General features: G+C 41.2%; 2 protein-coding genes across 2 annotated transcripts; both read left to right on the top strand.

The window, feature by feature from the left end:
- serpinf2a (serpin peptidase inhibitor, clade F (alpha-2 antiplasmin, pigment epithelium derived factor), member 2a) lies at positions 1-6,218 on the top strand. Its single transcript, XM_085798792.1, is given in 10 exon segments — positions 1-105; positions 1,161-1,229; positions 1,355-1,598; positions 1,780-1,923; positions 2,014-2,056; positions 2,646-2,791; positions 3,686-3,828; positions 4,921-5,125; positions 5,681-6,098; positions 6,100-6,218. Coding segments are annotated over 9 exon segments (1,488 nt in total). The 5' UTR covers positions 1-105; positions 1,161-1,175; the 3' UTR covers positions 6,191-6,218.
- Positions 6,219-8,787: 2,569 nt separating this feature from the next.
- serpinf1 (serpin peptidase inhibitor, clade F (alpha-2 antiplasmin, pigment epithelium derived factor), member 1) lies at positions 8,788-22,768 on the top strand. Its single transcript, XM_085798791.1, has 8 exons — positions 8,788-8,858; positions 10,605-10,665; positions 10,934-11,129; positions 12,878-13,033; positions 19,840-20,043; positions 20,147-20,286; positions 20,378-20,588; positions 22,517-22,768. The coding sequence occupies exons 2-8, from the start codon at positions 10,606-10,608 to the stop codon at positions 22,765-22,767; spliced, it is 1,218 nt and encodes a 405-aa protein (XP_085654917.1). The 5' UTR covers positions 8,788-8,858; position 10,605; the 3' UTR covers position 22,768.
- Positions 22,769-23,921: the final 1,153 nt, after the last annotated feature.

Here is a 23,921-nt window from a genome sequence, read left to right as displayed (position 1 = left end):
AGAGAGGACTGGCCATATCTGTCTTTACTCTTATTATATTCATTTCCTCTTTTAATCCCCTTTGTTCCTCATCTGTCTGTCGTCACCACATCAGTCCCAGGTCAGGTGAGTTTGGACCATCTTTGATTTCACCAAAACCCTACTCAACTGTGTTCTGAGTCTGTGCAGAGAAAACCTGCTGCTATTCTTTTGCAGCACTGCTAAAATAATCTGTAATTTACAAAATTGCAATCAGTCATAGAGAAGGTTAAGAGCTGCACTCAGACATTGATGATGCAATTTGTTCAATTCATAGGTGTACTTTGAATATATCTGTGTATACGAGCTTGACGCTTATCTAGCGTATACAGTGGTGGTTCATGTAGTTCAGTGAATTGTGTGCTCTGTGTATTCAGTGTATTACAGCTCAGCCAAAAAAAGGTTCTGAAACAGTAACCTTTAGTCTCCTGGTAAACACAGCAGCCATATCTGAAACCTCAAGTGACTCTAAAGCTACTGATCCACCATTACCAAAGAAAATATTTGATTATACATCAAATATAATCATATAATCATCAGTAGTCCAGAGCAGTGTTAAACACTTTGATTCAGACCAAAATATTTTGACAATGATTGGATGGCTATTTGGTATAGACATTCCTGACCCCTAGAGGAGGAATCCTACTAACTGGTGATCCATTGACTTTTCCTACAGTAGTACCATCATTAAAGTTAATGACAGGAAACCTACTGTGAGATTAATGCTAGCATACCAAAAATGCTAATCTGGTCCGGTGTACACGTAGTATTGTTTCTTGTTGCACTGTTGGACTAAATATGGGTGATTCAATCCCCATGTCCCCCAAACTTGGCATTTGGGAAATCTAAGTGCACTTGTCATCATGGGGGACTTGTATCCAGGAGGCTGAAAAAGAAAGATTTTCGGTTTTATATTTGAGGATATATTGCCTGAGTTGCACCGAGGCCTCAGGTGCATCCAACAAAATTCTTTGCAGGGTGAAGGTAACTGAAATTTGATTACAATTAAGCCTCAAATTCGCACTTTGGTTACTGGTTCCATCATCAACCATGTGGCCATGTGACAAACATCCAAGCTCAATCTTGCCTCTATGCTACAAAAGTGTTTTCCTCATGGCCAGTAATGTTTCTCTGTTTTTCAGGCTGGTTGTTTGGAAATGAAGCTGCGTCCTCTACTTTTCTTATTTTGTCTCTGCCACCTGGGACTTACTGTAAGGAGAACTTCAGTCTAGTAAACTAACCTCTAAGCACTAAATGGAAATTCTTTATCTGTTCATTCCCTTTGATGTATCGGTATTCTCAAGAAACTGAACCCTGACGTTCCCTCTGATTTCAGGAGGAGCCCACTCCAGTAGCTCCTGATGTTTCTGACCCTGTAGATAAAGAGGAGGAGACAGATGACTTGGTTCAGAGCTGTAGTGGAGGGAAGGTTTTCAGCCATGAAGAACACCAGGCGATCGGGGGTGCCATAGAGCGACTGGGTTTACAGCTCCTGCAAAATCTTCCTATTGGTCCACAGCAGCCAAATGTCATCTTATCACCTCTCAGTGTGGCCTTTGCCCTCGCTCAGCTCACCTTAGGTCCGTCAGTTCCTAATGTGCTCATGTTGGTAGCGCTTGAGAAATTGCTGGGGATCACTAAAGTCATTAAGACTAATGTTACCATAAATGTGTCTACCACATTTCATCACAATCCATTCATTTTTTAAAACATTACTTTCCGGACCAAAGTGGTGGACCAACCAGCATTTTTTCCTCACAGGTGCTCGGAACGAGACAGAGAGACTGCTTCTGAAGACCCTCCATGCCCACAATTTACCATGTTACCATCACATACTGGGAAGCCTTGTACCTCATTTCAGCAAGGCATCATTGGATGTGGCAACACGGATGTACCTTAGACCAGGTGTGTGATGATGAGTCTTGAACTGATGGCTTTAGATTTTCTGATCTTACTTAACTTGTTGATCTTCTCTATCTTCTTATGTCTACTCAGGATTTGAAGTGAAGGTTTCCTTTGTTGAGGACTCCCTGGCCAGGTATCAATTACAATCAAGTGCTGAATGGAGAAGTAGATATTTATGTTGACATTTTGAGCTTGAATGTCTCAGTGAATTTTAATGAGAAACGTTCATCACAGAGTTTGGACTAAACTATCTTTTGTCTGTCAGATTACAAGCAAAAGTTGGGCACTACAAATCAGAACCAAAATGGTAAAGCATTAGTTGTAAAGGCTAAGGGCAGGCAGTTGGTCAAACATATTGATGGATTCATCATAATTGATAAGCAGTAACAAACTAGTGAGTGAAAAAGGTCTGAGCTGTTTATACAGGGGAATTCATTTGCTAAATGGGCAACAGCTATGGAGACTTGAGTGAAAAAGCTCTGCAGTGACACCTGCTGGTCATGTTAAAAAATTCCATGACTTGAAAAGATAACAGGTAGTAAGAATGGCAGTGGACAATGGAGAAGCTATGACATTGTGAGATAATATATTTTTAAGAATTTTTCATTCGTCAGTGTTTTTCTTGGATCAATACCACATGACGGGTTCTGTCTTTTGTGCTGTCAAAAAGTTTATATATATCATAATTACTACAGAAGTAAAGGGGTTGTGTTTTTTTTCAGGTATCGATCACGACCTGTCCCATTGGTCTCTGTGGAAGAGGTCAACCAGTGGGTGGAGAATGCCACCAATGGTCACATCCCCAACTTCCTGGAAAGTATCCCACATGATGTGGTACTTATGCTCATGAATGCGGTGTACTTCAAAGGTGATCCCTTCCACCAAAAGACATCACTGTATGTTGATTTACATTCTGTGAATACCCAGAATTCCAAGGGGAGGATATTTAAGTAAGACTGGTTCTGTTACAAAAAACATGCAACAGTTCTGGCATCCTTTGTGGGATTTGTGGGATCATCTATCCCCAGAACTCTATCGATTGCTGAGCATTCATTGTGTTGCCTTGTGTATTTAGTGTGACTGTGTAGGATGGTTTACACAATTGGATTGGACTGCTTAGTCTTTGCAGGTATCAGCTACAGTTTGTGTTTGTCCCAAGCTTTAGTGGATCAGTCACCTCCAATGTCTTTGTACCCTCAAAAACAGCTGTTTTTTTTACTTAGGCCAGTTGGTACCTGGATATTGTCCTTTAACAGGAAAGCAAGCCAGGTACCTAGTCCAATTCATCTCCCATGTGCAGCTGCTCAATACCAAGATGTTCTTGAATTACTAACCCTAACTTGTGTGTTGGGGAGCAATGTCCCAGGCTGTCACAATGAATTACGTGCCAACTTCCATAAAACTAAAACCACAGTCAAAGCTTGCCAGTCATATGTGCTGGGCACTGGGGATAGAATCTTCATCTCAGACTTGGGAGTAATCTTCATGATTGCTACAAAGTTTTTAATTGCACCTTCCCACTTTACTGTAACCACACCAGACACTCCCCAGACCAGTGCAATGCTGTGTTCTCCATTAACATTGCAAACAGCAAAGATGGTGAGGTGCACCATGAGCAGTCTAATGTTCATCCATTGAGGGGCTACTTTAATTATACAAATGCAAACTCAGAAGCAGGTGATCCATGAATTCACCTTGTTCAAAGCAAACTTTTACTTTAAGTTACTAATGACTCCCTTGTGTTCGTCTTTATGTTCATCAGGTGAATGGCAAACTCGATTTGACCCCCAAGTGACCTCCAAGGGAGCGTTCTACCTGGACAGCAAGAACTCAGTGTCGGTGGACATGATGAAGTCTGCCCATCACCCTCTACGCCTGCTGGATGATCCAGAACTGGATGCACAAGTAACACTGACAATCTTGGGCTCATCATGAATGCATGAATTTATTACTGTGCGTTCACACCAAAAGCTTCCAAAGCATCAAAAACGCTCAAGGGTGGGCTTCAGACAAGACAGCTCCCAAAACGGCAAATATTTTCAGCCGCTTTGGTCGCTCGTCACATGACTGACGTCAAAGTTCGATTGCGCTGGTCATTGGGGAGCCGAAATACAAAAAAAAGAAGAAAAAAAGGCAGCCGAAGGACATCTCTATTCTGACAGGTTGCCACCGAACCACGTCATAGCTAATTACCCTAAAGTTAACAGGTGCCTCAGCTTCTCGTCTGGTGAAGCTTTGGACGCTTTGGACGCTTTGGAAGCACGGTGACGCCAGTTGACGCTTTGGTCACTCAGTGTCGCCAGGCTCTCATTGAAAATGAATTGACTTCCGGCATTTTGACGCTTTGGAAGCTTTTGGTGTGAACGCGCAGTTAGGCTTTCTCTTTCCCCACTAAAAACATTTTGGGGATTTTGGTAAACAAGTTAATTGGCATTCTGGATTTCATCTTTTTGGACATCTCAGAATATTTTGTATCTTAAACTGTGGTCACTTAAAATGGCTAAAAATAGAAGCTATGTTGAAATTGTTGGTTACCCTTCCAAGGCTCTACCCTGCTGGGGTTTAAATTCAGGTGCTGCTTCTGCACCTTAAAAGGTTATGAGCTGCTGTGGGCATCTGATCAGAGTCAAATCCCTCAAGAGGATTTTTCAGTCCTTTTCAGCTAAGAGTTTCCCTCATTCTAACTTCAGATACCATCTTAGAATCCCCCAGGAAGAGCAGAACAACATAACAGGGCACAAGGATGACTGGGTCTCCTGAGTCTGCTGTCCATGCTAAATAGAACTATTTTTGGCTGCTTTGTTATAGTCAATCATAAACAAAGGTTTTCAGTGGCCATGGTTTAAGAAAAGTTTGTGTCTAATTCATGCCTTATACAATATTTTTTTTCTTTCCTTCTTTTCTCCTTCACTCTTTAACCACCTCATGTTCCTCTTGTCTTTGTGTTCAGAGTTCATTCATATGAAAGATCAAAGCAAGTCTTTTTCTCTTGTCCAGGTTGCCAGTTTTCCCTTCAAAGGAAACACCAGTTTCTTAATTGTCCTGCCCTTGCCAGGCAGGGAAAACGTGTCATCATTGCTTCCCAAACTGAACATCTCCGACCTATATAGACGTCTACCTCAGGAGAAAACAATGCAGGTCAACTTACCGAAGGTGAAGCTGCAGTACCGGCAGGAGCTCCAGGAGGCGCTGAGCAGCATGGGTGAGAGGATTATCTTCTCTGAGTCAGGGTGGATGTGCGCAAGAAGCAATATAAACACTTTGGTGATGATGGCAACACTTCATTTTCTATCAAACGTCCCATCATTCCTACAATTTTTGCTTCATATGGTCGGAATGATGGTATTTTTTTCTTTTTTTAAACATCCTGCCTTTCCGACAATTCCTTTCATAGCGTATTTGTTTCCCCAAAAGATTTTGCACTGGTTGGGCTTAGGCAAAGGAGTTGGTTAAGTTTAGTAAAAAGACCAGGTAGAGGCTAGACAGGCAGACTAGTCCCTGTCTGCGCTATGCTGCGTAATTACGCACAACCATGTGGGTATTCCTCTATTAGCATGTCTTAAAGAAGGGAGTCACCTGTTGAGTAACGCACATTTCCTTACATTGAAAGCCTTGTCGGAATGGTGGGACGTTCGTATGTCGGAATGGTGGTATGTCGGAATGACAGCATGTAACCCTTCATACGTCCATCATGTTGTGTAGTGTCACATGGTTTGTACATGGGCTTCAGTTGTTAATCTCACCTCTCTCTCATCAGGGCTCAGCTCTCTGTTCACGGGTCCCAACCTCTCTGGGATTTCTGACCAGCCTTTGAGGGTGTCGAGTGTCCGCCACGCCAGCACTGTAGAACTCAGTGAGGAAGGCGTGGAGGCATCCGCCACCACCGTTGTAACCTCCATGCGCTCCGTCTCCCTCTTCTCAGTCAACTCCCCATTTGTCTTTGCCCTTGTCGATGACGCCTCCTTGACTCCCCTCTTCATGGGCGTTGTCACCAACCCTGCCCCCGACAACAACCCCATGCTAAATGACGACCCCCACGGCAACAGCACCATGAGCGACCAACCAGTTATGGACATTGAGAGAGACATAAACAGCAAACAAAGCAAGACGGAGCCAGAAGAAGGCGTCGGCAGCAGTGTGCGGGCATACAGCGCCTCCTCTGGTGAGAAAGAGCAGCCATAGTGTTAATGAACTTGAGGGAAATGGGCAGAAGAAAACACAAGAAGAAAAACCCAGCTCCAATCCAGATGACTCTGTTCCTGTCTGAAGAGCAACATCTTAGTCATTAAAGGAAGCATTTGACATTGTGAGGGAAAAACTGTTTGTTGTCTTTCTCACTTAAGCAGCGACTGATTCGCTTAGCTAATCATAAAGACAGATATCAAATAGCCTGGCTCAATCCGAGGTAACAACACTCACAAGTTACGAGTTTTATCTCATCTGTTTAGTCTCTAAGCTAATTTCCCAAAAAGTCAAATGTTTCCTTTAAAGTAACATCCAGACAACCGACAGGATGCCGTCCCAGTTTCATGTTAAACAGCAGTGACCAGTTTCAGTTCAGTTTTATGTGATGGACTTAACAATTTAAAATAGTAGAACCTCTGGTTTGCTGATGTTGTACTATGAGCTTATCATCGGATGTAACAATAGTATTAAAATACAGTGACTGTGCTTTTGGTTTATGCTGATAAAAGAGCTGCATTGTTCACTCACTGAGGAAACATGATACTGGTTCATAAACAAAGTGTTACGATTCTACGCTGTTGTCTTTTTTTTTTCTTTAAAAAAAAGATTTTTTTAGTAGCAATGTGATGAGTTTAATTTCATATACAGGTGGGAAAAATAAAGAGTGTGTTTGTGTTGTGGGAAAAAAAGTTACAGTAATTACTCTGGATTTGTTTAAGCTTCATTGGGAGAAAAAAATCCAACTCTTCTCTGAAATTATAGTCCCTTTGCTGAAATTATAGTATAGTATAGTGTTTTTCAAAAACAACTATTCTGATCAACTTGCTCTGACCTTCTGCGGTAATTATGTCGTTCCATCCGTCGCGGCTTGTTGCTACCGCTAATACTATGGTTCGTTTCTGCGTGTTTCCGACTTGCCAGAACAAAATGAGCAGCTGGATGAAGTTCAACTTCCATATGCTTCCTCTCCACAACCTGGACTTACTAAAGCTCTGGCTAGTTGCACTAAAATAATAACAGTTTTTTAAAAAAAATGTTTTTATTTGAAGCATCATCAAATTACAAACAGTTAAAGTACATTTTGTGATACAAAGATTGAAAATGTTGGACCAGCTTACAAAACAAAGGAAAAGAAAAAGAAAAGAGAATAACAATGTGAGGGTCTTATTCTAGGAGGGTAAATAAGTCTAATAAAGAAAAGAGTCTCTGGGCATTTTTGTCTGTCATGTAATACAAGGATTTTTTGTATATTTTGAGTTCATTCTTCCATCCGTTGATGTGGGGAGTTGATAACAGGTAACCCCAGACTAGGAGGGTAATAGCACTAGCATATCATAACAAAATATTGGTGAAATGAACGAGTTTCGCGGCAGATAATGTGTTATTTAGAGGCTGCATTGCGCTGCCCTGTAGACTCACATTATATGGATATACTACATGGCTCTCGGGTGGATCTAATTTCATCTGAGCGACTTGTAATGACACCAAAGTTATCTGGGTGAGTAAATGGTCGTATTTATGCACCAGAAGCTCCCTCCATCAACTCCTGTTAACATTTCCATGTTTTCCACATTCTCTGTTATAAACTGTTTTCTTGTCTGTAACAACATCTATTGCACGTCCGTCCTGGGTGAGGGATCCCTCCTCTGTTGCTCACCCTGAGGTTTCTCCAATTTTTCCCTGTTAAAAGGGTTTTCCATGGAGTTTTTCCTCAGTGGATGTGAGGGTCTAAGGGCAGAGGATGTTGTTATGATGCCATGTAAAGCCTTTTGAGACAAACTGTTTGTAAAAACGGGCTATACAAACAAAATTGCCTTGCCTTGCCTAGCAATAAGGTCCAGATTGTAAAAAAAAACAAAAAAAACCGGCATTCCCCTTTAAGTGTTTGTGATTGTGATTCTGATCAACACAGTTACTTCTCAACTGGACTTGCTGAATCCTACTATTTATTCTAGGTCCCTGATTGCTTACATTAGATGTCTGTCTACCTGTAAATCACAATAGCCTCTAAGTGCAACTTGTTAAATAATTTAGTAAGTGCCATGTTCAGTCAACAAAACAGAACAAAACCAAGCAGAGGTTGGTGAAGCCTTATAGAAAACATGAAAATGTGTGTGACAAGTTGTTATATTTACTGTCTGAAGTCTTATCACTAAAAAGTATTTCATGTTTGAGTTCCAGTGAACACTTGTGCCAAATGTGAAGAGATTCGAATGAACTCTGTTTTGAGAGTTTAACCTTTGAACCACTAAAGTCTAATTAGCTTAGCTTGGTTAGCCTAATGGCAAAACTGCCAGATACCAAAAAGGAACAAAATGTATAAGAGTCTCAGATGATGATCCCTGATCTCAGGTTTAATGTTTAATCTATGAACCTCAGTATTGACACATGGGATTAAAAATTATCAAATGGGGGACATGAGAGCACATTATGCCCTAATGGTAAAAAAGTATTAAAATACATCTGTAGATATTCAATTACGTCTCAAACATACAGATTATCACTGTTGATCGAATCCAGATCAGATCAGGTTCTGGTTTCTTCTTGTAAAGTTCACTCATATGGTTTCAGCAGTTTTTGTCCTAGTTGCGCGCTCCCGCCGCCCTGCTGGCAGCAGGCGGACGCGCGCTGCGCCGTTGCGGGAGCGGAGCCAGGAGGCGTCGGCGGGGCGAAGTCTCTTCTCATCTGCAGACAGAGACAGAGACAGAGACACTGAGAGACGTGGAAGGTCCCGGAGCAGACGGACGGAGGTGAGTTCGCTCTGCGCAACTTCAACTTTTAACTTTTATTTCATTTTATTTTATTTTAGATATTTGAATCATGAATTCATGGAGCGTCTCTGCAGCAGCTGCTTCAGAGCCGCAGCTTCTGGTCTCATCAGCCCGATGAGTCGATAGTAAAACCCTCACAGCTGTCGGTAGAGACAGACTGATCCTGGAGCTGCAGCTTCTTCAGTTTCCTCTCAGAGTCCTGCTCTTCACACTCATACAGCAGTAGCTCATCAGGGGTTCTAGGTGACCTGGGGACCAGGTGTAGTCACCCTCAGTTCTCTGGGGTCATGTGAGGCTGTGGAGACTCTGGAGCCAAGATCAACATGTCTGCAGGACTGTGAACATCTCAAGGTCGTGACCCCGGTTATAAAAAACAAAAACCCATATGAAATCAGAGCTGATAGCAGCCAATGAGAAACATTCCTTAAGTTCTGAGACAAGTTGGTGCAGGACCCTGCAGGTCCTCCACCAGACCTCTGAGATGAAGAGACATTTCATCATGATCATCATCACATTTTTGTCTTTTAAACTTTGGTCTTCATCTCTTAGAAATCTCTCGTCTCTTGCTGTGGTTTGGTTGGCTCCTTCATCGTTGTAGCTCCCATCATGCTTTGCTGCAACCCTGGACTTTTACCATAGACTGTATGACTTTTACATAACCTGTAGCTGAGTGTTTACAGTGCCGCCCTCTCTCAGGCCGATGATCCTCTGTGTTTCAGCCACAGAGGAGAAGATAATGAGCAGCAGATCTCACTGCTCTTCATTCCACTCTGACCTCAGATCAGTAAAGAAACTGGAGAGTTCAGGAGCAAAAAAAACAAAAAACAGAAGCTGTAGTTTCACAGAGGTTTCTGTGTTTCCCATCAGGCATGTGGTGTGTGTGTTAGTGTGTGTGGTCTGAGACTTTTGTTCCTCTGAAACCACAACAACCAGTTCCAGATGTGAACAGAAAAACAAAGGAAACTTTGTGTGGTTGTGTGTGTGTGAGAGGAATATTTAGCTTATGTGCGTGCGTGTGTGTGTGTGCATGCACGCATGTCTGTGTTTAGGTTTTTCAAAAACTTCCACCTCTCTTTATTTCCAGTGGGTCACTTGTATCTGGCTGGGGCGGTAGCCACTGATTGGACCAAACCACTATGAAACAGAACGGGGGTGTAATCATTACAATCTAAAAAAAACAAAACATAGTTGAATTTATACTTTTCACAAGAGTGTGGCTGATTATTAGCTACATACAGTGTACACATTCACAAACTCACACAACAGCAAGGAAGTGTTTCGGAGGACACTATTTGAAGTTTAAGGCATTCAATATGGATACTCCTTCATGGTACCACCCAGCCTACTGACACCCCATCTGTCAAAACACTGACCTCTTGTTTAGCCCCAATTTAGCCTGATGTTCACTGCTGTCAATCATCTTCTCAGGTTCTCAACCAGCAGCTTCACTTACTCAGGAAACTTTACTTTACTTTATGTTATTTGTTTATTTGAATGGGACAGTGCACATTAATGGACATAACATGTAAATATGCTGGATTATAGCAAGATGCTCATTTCCGTCCGTATAGTCCCAATAACAATAACATTACACATTATGTGACATAATATAAAAGAAAAAAAGAAAGAAAAAAAAGTAGACAACACAAAAATGCAACAATAACAATGAAAAACACCCACATGTTGACCATCATCTTCACGTTTGTCTCTGTGTTTGTCTTCCAGGATGAAGCAAACTACTTTCCTACTGGTGTTTGGATTCTTGCTGAGCTTCTGTTGGGCTCAGGTAAACACCTCACCTGTTTATTGAATGGTTCAGTAGCAACCACATGGCTGCACGGTGTCTGGATGCTTCTTAAGATTTGTGGAGTCAAAACTGAAATTTGCTTCTCCGGGTTAATCTTCAACTCCGGGGACAGTAAAGACAGCTGAGGTCTGAATGGTTGAGGATGTAGCAGCAGGTCACACTGACTCGTCAGTAGCCTCCAGTTGGACTTTATGCAGCTGCGCTCAGATCAGATCTGCTCACTGTCGTCTCTGTTCATGTCTTACAGTCGGACACCGGTGGTGACGAGGCCGGCGCTGAGGAGGAATATGTGGAGCTCTTCACCACGCCGACGACTAAGATGGCCGCCGGCACCTCAGATTTCGGCTACAACCTGTTCCGTGCCCTGGGGAGCCGCGAGACCTCCAGTAACATCTTCCTGGCCCCCATCAGTGTGTCCGCCGCGCTGACGCAGCTGTCCATGGGTGAAAACACAAACACACTGCAAATTAAAGCCAAACTGGTGCTTTGGCTTTAGCCACCACGGTGTACATGGGCCCACAGACCACAGGCAGAGCCTGGAGGTGGAGGATTTTGTGCATCCCCCAAATCGTCCACCTTCATGTGGTTGGTAGAGTCTGTTGCCTTTACCACAGCTTGGCAGTTTAACTGCCTTGATCCTGCAACAGGACAGAAGGTGTTGAAAACAGATCATTGAAGAACAGACCTTCTTATTTGACGTTAAACATATCTAGTAGCAGTAAACAGAGAAAAGGGAAATAAACAAGGCGGTCGTACGGGGGATGGGTACTTTTATTGGTACCGACAGAATTCCCACCAAATTACCTAGTATCGATTCACGTTAAGTTGAACGGTCCACATTTCAGTACCTACAATATATGCAACGATATCGCGGAAAGCCGCGTTGCTCATATTGACTATACTGTACATTGGCGATACCTTTGCTGTGCTAAGCATACTGACCCAATGTTATCTCAATGTGAGCGACACGGCATAAAATGCTGTTAAAGGGATAGTTCAACATTTTGGCAAATTGGCCCATTGCCATAATCCCTATAGTCATAGCAGTAGGTTTGTTACCTTTATTTGTCAGTGCAAGCTGTTTTTAGAACGGTGGAGCAGAGCCGTGAGCTACTTAGAGCTACGCTACGGAAGCTAATGGGATTTCTTGGTTTCCCTCATCAAATTCATCAAATACACAATCCAACAACTCCAAAAAACTCTGGTGAACAAGTTGTGACCTGCACATTCATCATGCTATGAGATAATAACAGAACGTTACCAGACAGAGTTGTTTTAGAGGTAAATGCAGAGTCTACTTGCTGAAAAAATGTCCCTGACAGGAACACGCATCAGCGGTTTTGCATTTTTACCTCTAAAACAACTCTGTCTGGGTAACGTTCTGTTATTATCTCATAGCGTGGTGAATGTGCAGGTCACAACTTGTCCACCAGAGCGTTTTGGAGTTGTTGGATTGTGTATTTGATGAGTTTGATGAGGGAAACCAAGAAATCCCATTAGCCTCCGTAATAATAATAATTTCGATTTATATAGCGCCTCTCAAGACACCCAAGGACGCTTAACAATAACACAAGACACAAGAAGGACGCTTAACAGTAACACAAGACAGGACAACAAATTAGCAGGCGAAGACCTGAGAGAACAGGTGCCTCTTCAACAGTGATGTGAAGGATTCCAGGATAGCGTAGCTCTGAGCAGCTCGCCGCTCGGCTTGGTCGATCTAAAAATAGCTCGCACCAACAATTAAAGGTAACGAACCTACTGCAATGACTATAGGGATTATGGCAATGGGCCAATTTGCCAAAATGTTGAACTATCCCTTTAAAGGCTGAGGAGTTGTGATGTTGTTGAGAAATAAATATTCAAAATTTAGAAGTTTTGACCATTTTTCTATAGACGAAATGACTGTAATTACCACATATACACACAAAAAGTACTGAAAACAGGTACCATTGTATACCGGTACTGGTTCCCAGGAACCAAGTATCGGTACCATATCGATTCAAATGTGAAAGGTACCCATCCCTAGTCGCACAGTACGTGATGACGTCATACCTTAAGATAATATTTTGATAGTTAACTCATTAGACATGATTCTACATTATGTCTCAGTCAGGACACTGATGTTGAAGAGAGAAACATTCAGCAGTAAGATGCCGCCTTGTGTAACAAAGCTGCTCCTGTCTTGCAGGGGCGTCTGAGCGTGCTGAGAGACAGCTGTTCAGGGCTCTGAGGTACCACAACCTGCAGGACCCTCAGCTGCACACAACCCTGAAAAACATGCTGGCTTCAGTCAAGACGCCGGGAAAAGGCCTGAGCACGGCCGCACGCATCTACCTGGCACGACGTGAGTTCATGTGTGTCCGCCTCCAGTCGCTGTGTCTCTTTTCTATTAGTGACGACTTTGTTCACATTACTACAAACGTGGCTGACTTTCACTGTTTTCTTCCAGGAGAGTTCTAGTGAAAAACAAACAAAACTATCTCTAACATCGTCTGGGAGGTTATTCCAGGTTTGTGCCGCATGACAACAAAACGCTGCCTCACCATGTTTTGTTGGAATCCTTTGGACAGTCAGTAGGTCCAATCAGACATCACAAGCATGTCAGAGATGTATTTGGGAACTGAGCTGCAGAGTGACTTACCGTAACCTCTCAAATAAAAGCTGAGTCTCAAAGAAAGGCCGGTCTCCTATACTGTCCCGGTCAGGCTACAGGTTTGAGCAAATAAAAGCTGGTCTCAATTAGAAGCAGGATCTAGTTTCTATTTTCTGCAAGTTCTTGTGAATGTACAAAATCTCTCAAAGCCGATGATCACCTGTTTGATCAGTTTCTAAGTTGTTTAATTTATGCTAGAGTTCTCAATGGGCCTGAAAATTAATACCCGACCGGGTCCGACCCACGGGTGTTGCATCTCAGACCGGATGCACCCAGACTCATGAACATCAATTCTCGGCACAAGCCCGTGGTCCGGTCTGACCTGAGTTATGAAATGTTTTGTTGTTCGGTCGTGTTGTTCGGTCCGACCTGTTGAAAACTGGGACTGAGCCAAGGAAAGAGCTGGAGAACGCAATTACAGTATTCCACTGCATGACAACAGTAGGAGGAGGGGCGCACGGACGCATGTGAGGTGTGCTCCTGCAGGTGTGGGTGAAGGAGAGAGAAAAAAGTGATTTTTTGGCAAAAATCAACGAGAAATAAAACGGAGAAAGGAGATGGTGTAAACTGTCATAAAGATGCCACCAAAGACAAGAAGTCTTGGAATTGAGGAGGAGTTGGAGGAGATCAGAAAATCGCTGGATTTTATGTCGGGTGAACTCAGCAGAGTGGCCAAACAAAACGACATGCTACGGGACCTGACGGATGAGATAAAGCAACTGAAAAACTTGGTGAAGGAGAAAGACAAGAAAATAAACAACTTGGAACGGCGAATTGAAGATTTAGAACAATACACAAGGATGGATGATTTAATCATAAACGGACTGGAGACGACGCACCGATCATATGCCAGGGCTACGGCTAGAGACAATGACGGTGAAGACGCCCCAGCAGGGGAGCTTCAAACGCTGGAGCAACAAGTGATAAAATTCCTCCTCGCTAAGAATGTGAGTATTGAGAGTTTGTGAGTCGTAAGACCAAGATTGAGCTGCTAAGGCAGACAAAGAAATTAAAGGGGAGCGGTGTGTACTTAAATGAACACTTGACGAAAAAAAATGCTGAAATTGCGAGAGAGGCACGCTACCTGAGAAAACAAAACAAGATACAAGCGACGTGGACGAGAAACTGCAAAGTAATGATACGATTGAACGGTACACCGGAGGAAGCAAAAGTTGTGATGATAAGAGAACTCAAAGACTTAGAGCAATATACATAAGATGCGGAATAAATGTGGCAGCCGTAGAGAAGCCCACATGTGAAAATGCGTGAAGGCTGGATGTACAGTTCATCATGGACTTCGTTTTATTTTGTTTTGTTAACTTTTGTTTTTGATTTGTTTCGCTTTTGTGTTTGCTTTTCTTTTTTGCTTTCCCTTTTGTTTTTGCTTTGTTTCTTTTTTTGTTTTTGTGGGGAATGGCTTTGGCCACTTCCATGGACAATGAAAATAACTAAACAGACAAATGACAAGCCTGGATAGAGACTATATTTTTCCATTCGATGACTTTGAGGAGGAAGATTTCGGGAATTGTGCAAATGACTGTCAACTTGGGCAGTTACCCAACACAAGCACGGAAAAAATGAACTTCAAAACCTTTGACTATGTAGAACATAAGATGTTTGATCCTGAATGCAACTTTGACCCAGACAACAATTTTTATAATAACAACAACAACAATACTTGCGAATACTATACAGATGATCAACTAAACACAAGTATCAACATGGACAATGCACTATCAATCATACATTTCAACAGTAGAAGTCTTTATAGAAATATTTCAAAAATTAAAGAGTGTTTGAGTAAACATGGTAAATTTAATATAATTGCAGCATCAGAAACATGGCTTGATAAAGAGAAAGTTAAGGAAATGGAACTGGAAGGATATGAACTATTTACAATGAACAGGGTGAATAAAAAAGGAGGTGGGGTTGCTTTATACGTGGATAGAACTTTGCGATGCAGCCAGATTGAATGTATGACAAATACTATAGACAATGTACTTGAATGTTTAACCATTGAGATTCATAATGAAAAAGCAAAGAATGTAATTGTTAGTTGTATCTATCGGACGCCAGGTTCATGTCTTGATATATTCAATGAACAACTAGCTGCTATGTTTAACAATTTAAATGATAACAAAGTGCAAGTAATCTGTGGTGATTTCAATATAAATTTGCTAAATCCAAACAGACACCAAAAAACAATTGACTTTATTAACACAATGTATAGCAACTACCTTTTCCCTGTAATACTAAAACCAAGTAGAATAACCATTGATACAGCCACACTGATAGATAATATATTCACAAATCAAATGGACTATGAAATAGTAAGTGGACTTCTAATAAATGACATTAATGATCATCTTCCTATTTTTGCAGTTATTCAAAATTTTTTTGGGAAGAAAGTTAAACAAAAGACTCATACACACGAAATGATAAGACATAAAACACCTAAAGCCATTGCTGCCCTCAAGATGGACCTAGAGGGACAACGCTGGAATGAAGTCTATGCCAGTGAAGACCCAAATTGTGCATATGATAAATTTATGTCTACTTTAATTTCACTATATGAGAAACATTGTCCCCTAAAAAAAGTAAACAGAAAACATAATGATAAATATAAACCATGGATCACAAAGGGGATAGAGGATGCATGTAAAAAGAAAAATAGATTGTACAAGAAATTCTTAAAATTGAGAACTAAAGAGGCTGAATTAAAGTATAAGGTATATAAAAATAAACTTGTAAACATCATAAGAACAAATAAGAAAGAGTATTATCACACATTATTGGAGCAGAATAGGTGTAACACACAAGGAACGTGGAGAGTATTAAATTGTATAATTAAAAAGAGCTTTAAAAAAAAGGATTATCCAGTATACTTTGTAAAAGATAATGACATTATTACAGATAAAATTGAAGAAATAGTAAATGAATTTAATAACTTCTTTGTTCAGGTTGGTTGCAACCTATCAAAAGATATTCCGAAGCCAAAAAGTAATAATGAGATAGATAAGTATATTAGTAAAAATTCCTCCTCCATGTTTTCTAGTGCTACGAATGATAGAGAGATACTCGAGATTGTTAATAAATTCAAAAATAAAAAATCCTCTGATTGTTTTGATATGGACATGGTATTAATTAAAAGTATCATTGAATATGTAGTTCAGCCATTTACGTATATTTGTAATTTATCCTTTCAAACAGGTATTTTTCCTTCAAAAATGAAAACAGCAAAAGTTATCCCTATTTATAAAACTGCTGAAAGAAATCTATTTATCAACTATAGACCAATATCATTACTCCCGCAGTTCTCAAAAATTTTAGAAAAGTTATTTGTAAATAGACTTGATAATTTCATTGAAAGAAATAATCTATTGAGTGATAGCCAGTATGGCTTTAGAGAAAAAAGGTCCACCTCGATGGCGGTAATGGAACTTGTGGAAGGGATATCAAATGCAATAGACAATAAGGAATACACAATAGGTGTCTTTATTGATTTAAAAAAGGCATTTGATACTATTGACCACCGAATATTAATGAATAAATTAGAGAGATATGGCATCAGGGGGATTGTTTATAAGTGGATGGAGAGTTATTTGGAGGACAGATATCAGTATGTGCAATTAAATAATGTAAAATCTAAATACTTGAAGGTCACCTGTGGGGTTCCCCAAGGGTCCGTTTTGGGCCCTAAATTATTTTTGTTATATGTTAATGATATTTGCAATGTCTCCGATTTATTGAAATGTGTTTTATTTGCTGATGACACCACTCTCTACTGCTCTGGTAAAAATCTTGAACAGCTTCTGAGTATAGTTGAAAATGAATTGAACAAACTTAAAGACTGGTTTGATTTGAATAAGTTATCATTGAATCTAAATAAAACAAAGTTTATAATTTTTGGTACCAAACAAATTAAAACTCAGGTTAAAATTATAGTAAATAGTATTGAAATAGAAAGAGTGTATGAAAACAAATTTCTGGGTGTTACAATTGACGACAAACTGTGTTGGAAGCCACATATAAACAATGTGATAACCAAAATGTCAAAAATCATCGCAATATTTTATAAAACAAGAAATTATCTCAACCAAAAGTCATTATACACACTCTACTGTTCGCTGTTACTTCCATATATGACCTATTGTGCCGAGATATGGGGTAATGCGTACAAAACTAACACTCAACCTATCTTCAAATTACAGAAGAAAGCTATAAGAATTATAAATCATTTAAATATTACAGAGTCAATAAACGCTTATTTTGTACAGTCAAAGACTCTTAAATTTTACGACTTAGTTAATTTCAAAATGGCTCTAATTATGTTTAAAGTGCATAACCATATGTTTTGTTGCAGTACTCAGAGGCTGTTTGAAACTCGAGAGAGTCGTTATGAATTGAGAGGATTAGGTGTCTATAAAAGACCAAAAATACGAACTAATATAAAACAGCGTTGTGTTTCCGTCAGAGGTGTCAATTTGTGGAACAGTTATGATGAGGAATTAAGAATGTGTAGCTCGATTTCTATTTTCAAGAAAATGTTTAAATCCAAGGTACTTAAAGAATATATAGATTTGTTATGAGCGCCAAATGCTTGTTTGATTTAAACTCTAATGTAAAAGTTGCCTTGTTGAAATAGTTTCTGGATTGATTGTTGTTTTTTTTGTTTTTGTTTTTTCTCTCTCTTTACCTCTTTTTTTGTTTTGGTAAAAAGGGTAGGCATAATAAGCCTAGGCTTCAGCCTACACCTTTTCGATCAGCACCCCTCATCACATGTACAGTAAGCACTTGTGTACATTTAGTAAATTTTACCTGTGGAGAAGGGGGGGGGGGGGGGGGGGGGGTAAAATGCTGATCGAATAAACTGAACTGAACTGAACTATTTAATCGGTGTTGATTAAACTTGTAAATCAATGCTGCTCTGGGTGCGACTATTTCCTTCTACTCTTACGATCTAAATCCTTTTCCGTCTTAGCTGAAATACTAAATAATAGCCTGTCCCTGTCCCTGTCTCTAATATAAGCCAGGGTCAGTTTGACAGTTGAAGCAAAGCTCAGGCTTCTATTGGAGAATTTACGGTATACACAAGCAGCAACTTTTTGTTCTCTGAGAAACAGGAAGCCAGTGCAGGGATTTTAAAACAGGAGCAACGTGATCATATTCCCTAGTATTTGCCAGGAGCCTGGCAGTAAACTGCTCAACAGCTTGTTCTGAAACGCTTACAAACAGACCACTGCAGCGACTTCATCTACTGTAAAATAAGACCTTGGTTAGGTTGTCAAGGTCTTGCTTTGACGTTCCTCTGATCATGTTCCTCCTCTGTTTTATATATCATCATGTCATTGGCAGTTGGCAGTTTGTTTGATATGTCATCCAACCACATCGAGATGTCAAAGTATTTCCACTCATTCTTGAGGTTGGAATGGGAAAAACAGCTCTCTCACGTCTCTTTCCTCAAAGATGTTCAAACGCTCTCCTCAAAGTCCAGTCACAGTGTAAGACTGGCTCTGGACACAGAAACTCTGTGTCATTTCAGTTCTTAGTTTGAAGCACAGTGAGACTGTAAGACACTGGCTGAGTTTAATTCTTTGTGAGGATCTATTGGGTATAACACATGATTTTTTTCCTGGTATTCCTTAAAGGGATAGTTCAACATTTTGGCAAATTGGCCCATTGCTATAATCCCTATAGTCATAGCAGTAGGTTCGTTACCTTTAATTGTCGGTGCAAGCTATTTTTAGAACTGCAGAGCAGAGTGGCGAGCTGCTCAGAGCTACACTACGGAGGCTCATGGGATTTCTTGGTTTCCCTCATCAAACTCATCAAATACACAATCCAACAACTCCAAAATGCTCTCGTGGACAAGTTGTGACCTGCACATTCACCACGCTATGAGATAATAACGTTACCAGACAGAGTTGTTTTAGAGGTAAATACAGAGACTGCTTGCTGAAAAACTGTCCCTGAAGGCAACACGGATCAGCTGTTTTGCATGTATTTACCTCTAAAACAACTCTGTCTCGTAACATTGTGTTATTATCTCATAGCGTGGTGAATGTGCAGGTCACAGCTTGTCCACGAGAGCGTTTTGGAGTTGTTGGATTGTGTATTTGATGAGTTTGATGAGGGAAACGGCTCTGCATTCTAAAAAATAGCTCACACTGACAATTAAAGGTAACGAACCTACTGCTGTGACTATAGGGATTATGGTAATGGGCCAATTTGCCAAAATGTTGAACTATCCCCTTTATATGGCAAAAGACAACTGAAACAGTAAACATCTGATGTTTCCATGATGCTCCAGTGACCGACAAAAAAAACGGTGTCTTTTTTTTGATGTGACTCCTGTCGGTTCTTAGTCTTTCCCCAGTGAAGTCTTGGAACAAGACATCCTGTGCCAAATACAACGTCTGTGAGTCAAATCTTTATAGGCTTTTGATTTCCCTGTTAAACATACTCATGAAACCTTGTCTCGGTGCGGCTGTCGTCAGGACTGCGTCTGAAGCAGGAGTTCTTTGGGCTGGTGGAGCAGCAGTATGGCGTTCGTCCCAAGGCGCTGCAGGGAGGGACCAAAGATATGAAAGAAATCAACGACTGGGTGAGTCAGGAGACGGGCGGGAAGGTGCAGCGCCTTCTGGCCAAAGCTCTGCCCCGAAACGCTGGAGTGCACACTGTGAGCGGGGCCTACTTCAAAGGTACGTCAGCCTGTGGCTCCAACGGTTTGAAGTGGGTTCTTGGCCTAAAGCTGGGCTGACAATGAACACCAGTGCTTACTCACACACTTTTGTCCGTGTACAGGGAAGTGGGTGACTCGGTTCAGTCAGAATGGAGTCATGGAGAACTTCCAGCTGGATGGCAGCGCACCCGTCCGCGTCTCAATGATGAAACAGGATAACTACCCAGTGAAGATGGGAGTCGACTCAGATCTGAGCTGCACTGTAAGTCTTTCAGGCAGGTACAGGTACAGATTCGGCCTTGGTTCTCAGGTCTTTCCTCAACAATGACGGTTTGGGCTCTCTCCACCACCAGATCGCTCAGATCCAGATGCAGAACGATGTCAGCATGTTCATCTTCCTTCCGGATGCAGTGACCTCCAACATGACCCTGCTGGAGGAGAGTCTGACTGCCGAGTTTGTCCAGGACCTTTCCATGACGCTCCTCCCTGCCCAGGTGTCCCTCACTCTGCCCAGCCTGAGGCTCAGCTACTCCCTGGACCTGCTGCCACTGCTTGGTGATCTGGGTGAGTCAACAACCCGAATCCGATCAATGGCCTCAACACCTGAACAGACAGAAATGCGATGTGTTCAAATGCCACGTAACCTTTTGAGGTATAAATTGAAGTCGAGTCCTGGTGCTTAAACCTATTATTAAAGGACAATTTCGGGCAAATTCAACTGAGGGCTGTATTTTCTAAAAGAAGGAATCTGAAGATTTTCAGTTTAATTGCTCCTGTTTTGCGGTGGTTGTGTCTGTCCCCGTTTGTGTCATAAACATAAGAATATCAACTCTTGACTTGCTTTAAGTAAAAACTTCTCGGTGCATGTTTGAGTAGCCATCTAACGCTGTCTGTGGTAAAAATTGCGACTTTGAGGGATGTAAACAGCCTAATCAGCGGAACTTCCATCCACTCCCATTCATCGCTGCCGTAGCGATGCGGGGACAGACACAACTAGCGCAAAACAGGAGCAATTAAACTGAAAATCTTCAGATTCCTTCTTTTAGACCTAAAATGTTAGGAAAATACAGCCCAGAGGTGAATTTGCCCGGAATTGTCCTTCAACGGTTTGGCAATCATCTGCCAGTCATCATTGAAAACCAATAGAAGCAGGTCGTCCAGTCTAGTGGTCAGAGCATGTCCCATATGGGCATAGTCTGTGAGGCAAGACAAGTTTATTTGTATCACCAATTTTTACAAACAGTTTGTCTCAAAGGTCTTTACACAGCGTCATAACAACATCCTCTGCCCTTAGACCCTCACATCCACTGAGGAAAAAGTCTGAAAAAACATAGAGTATGTGAGCACCGTCCTACAGGAATTCCTCTTTCAGCAGCTGCTGCTCATTTCCCATAATTTAACCCAGGTCAGAGCGCTGCCAGCTCAGTCAAAAGGATTGTAGTCGTAACCTTTTGTTAACTTGCTGTTTGCTCAGTGTTGCAGTGTCTTAATATCTGTAGCTGCTCTACAGTAGGCTCAGTCTTGGCCTCTAGTTTTCAACAATCTGTTGATTTACAACCACATACAGTAATCTGGCATCTGGTCCAGATGTCCAACATTTCTAACTTCTCTAGCGGGATCCCGAGGCATTCCCAGGCCAGATCAGATGTTTTCCATCCACTCAGTTTGGGATCTACCCTGCCAGTTAGAAGACCTCCACTGGGGGCGCACAGGAAGCAATAGATGTGTGTGAAACGTTGTTTAACTTTTAAAACGTCACATAACATCATCATGCAGTCAAAATCTCAAAATCTTACCCAGAATATTTGTCTTATTTCTAGTCAAAATGTCACTTCTAGTCAAAACAAATTATCATTATACTTAAAATAATACTCATCACATTAAAAAGTAACTTGTTTTTAAAACTTCTTTCAAGCATATTTTCACTTAAAATAAGTAGGAAAAAAAATCTGATAGTGGAGTAAATTTTTCTTCTGTGTGTGTTTGTATGTGTCTGGTGAAACGAAATGTAAATGGTCATGTGAAAAAGAATTTCCCTAGAGGGACAATAAATGTCTAAAGTCTTTCTTATTACAAGCACAAAAAACTTGCTTTCACTGGCAGATTTTTCTACTTATTTTAAGTCAAAATTAGTTTTGAAACAAGTGAAAATGAAATAAAAAGTACATTTTTAGGTGATGATTCATATCTTAAATGGAAAGAGATTAGTTTTGACTAGAAATGAGACATTTTGATAAGAAATAAGACAAATATTCTGGGAAAGATTTTGAGTTTTTGCAGTGTGAAATTAGCTCCTGAGCTAAATCTGGCATATTAACAACAAATGATTTTTGTATGTTCATGAATATGCAGAGTCCCCTTACAAATTAATGAATAAATGAAAAAAGAAAATAAATTAGACGTCTGTAGCACAGAAGAGACCAACCAACAGTCTGCACAAGCTGATCTCTATATCCGTTGGTTGAGGTTTCTTCATGCGCTGCCCCCTGCAGGTCTCTCTGAGTGGCTGGACAACCCAGACCTGGAGAAGATCTCAGCTCAGCCCGCCAAGCTCATCAGCTCCTACCACAAGGTTGTCATGGAGACAGCACCTGAGGGGAATCTGTACCCCAGCGCCTCCTCGACGGTCAGCCACCTGTCGTACCGAGTGGACCGGCCCTTCATCTACCTGATCCGTGACGAGGCGTCGGGGGCGCTGCTCTTCATCGGCAGAGTGCTCAACCCCAAGGACCTGAGGATATAACCAGCTCACAGGCACGGTGTCAGCTGGTCCTGGAACAGCAGGTACCTGCTCTGTGTTTGTGGGGCAGACGTCCACGAGGATATTTAGATCTGATTTTGATTTGATTTGATTTGATTTGACATGATTTTCACCTTTTTTGTTGGAACACCTCGGCGTCATGTGATTATATTAAAGCAGAAGTAAGTGATATATTTGTGTTAATATAAGTCTGAAATAGTTATATCTTCCGACAGCAATCACTTACATAGAGTGTTTGGTCTGAAACACGGGTCTCTCAGTCCCTCTGCTCTGCTCTGAGTCGAGGAGAAAACATTTATCGTATCCTACAGTTTTTATCCAATGAGGAGAGAGAACGGCATGCAGGGCTGTGTGTGCAGCCAAGGGACGCCGTGAATGTGGCGACGTAGGGACGAGGACTGTTATGGTGCGTTCAAGGAAACTCGTATTTTTCCGACCGTGAAGTGGTACCAGTTGGATCTGGTACGAGTTCACGGGTCGGAAGTTACGAGTGGCCGTTATAGTGACTTTCACCGGTAAAACAGGTCGGAAAAACACGAGTGGGTTGCCTGGAACGCTACAAAGTCGTAAGTTGTGACTTGAAGCTGTAATTTACGATTTCAAAAGCCTGCCTGGAACGCAGCATTAGCGAAAACGACCGGACCACTTACTTCTGCTTTAATCTGACAGGAAACTCAAACACACTGATGATATTCACCAAATGAGCTCACCAAAGGACAGTTTTTTAAAGAAATCCAAATATTGTCATCTGTGTTCAAAGAAATAAACACGACAATGAAACCAGACGAATGACCTGTTGTTTTCTTCTTTCTTCTAGAGTTCATATAAAGGCTATACTTTTTGTAATGTACTTTACTGACAGTTTTGACTGCTGCTGCAATCTACCTAAGAATCATCATGTGATGTTCTTGTTCCTTGTTTTCTTCCTGCCAGATGTTCAGAGCCAGAGCTACGATGACTTTTTAGATTATCTGTGAATTGTCCTGCTTCCATTTAAGATGATCTTGTTTCATTTGATGTAAAACAAACTTCACATTTTTAGCTCTTTGTTGGAACCAGACCAGTTTCTTTTGACAGTGGAAGCCCAGAAAATATTTTTCAAGTTGACAAAGCTCATTATTCAGAGATAAGAAAAT

Source organism: Trachurus japonicus, chromosome 14 (assembly GCF_045865225.1).
Source record: "Trachurus japonicus isolate A0001 chromosome 14, Traja_1.0".
NCBI lineage: Eukaryota > Metazoa > Chordata > Actinopteri > Carangiformes > Carangidae > Trachurus > Trachurus japonicus.
This window is presented reverse-complemented; position numbering and strand designations above follow the sequence as displayed.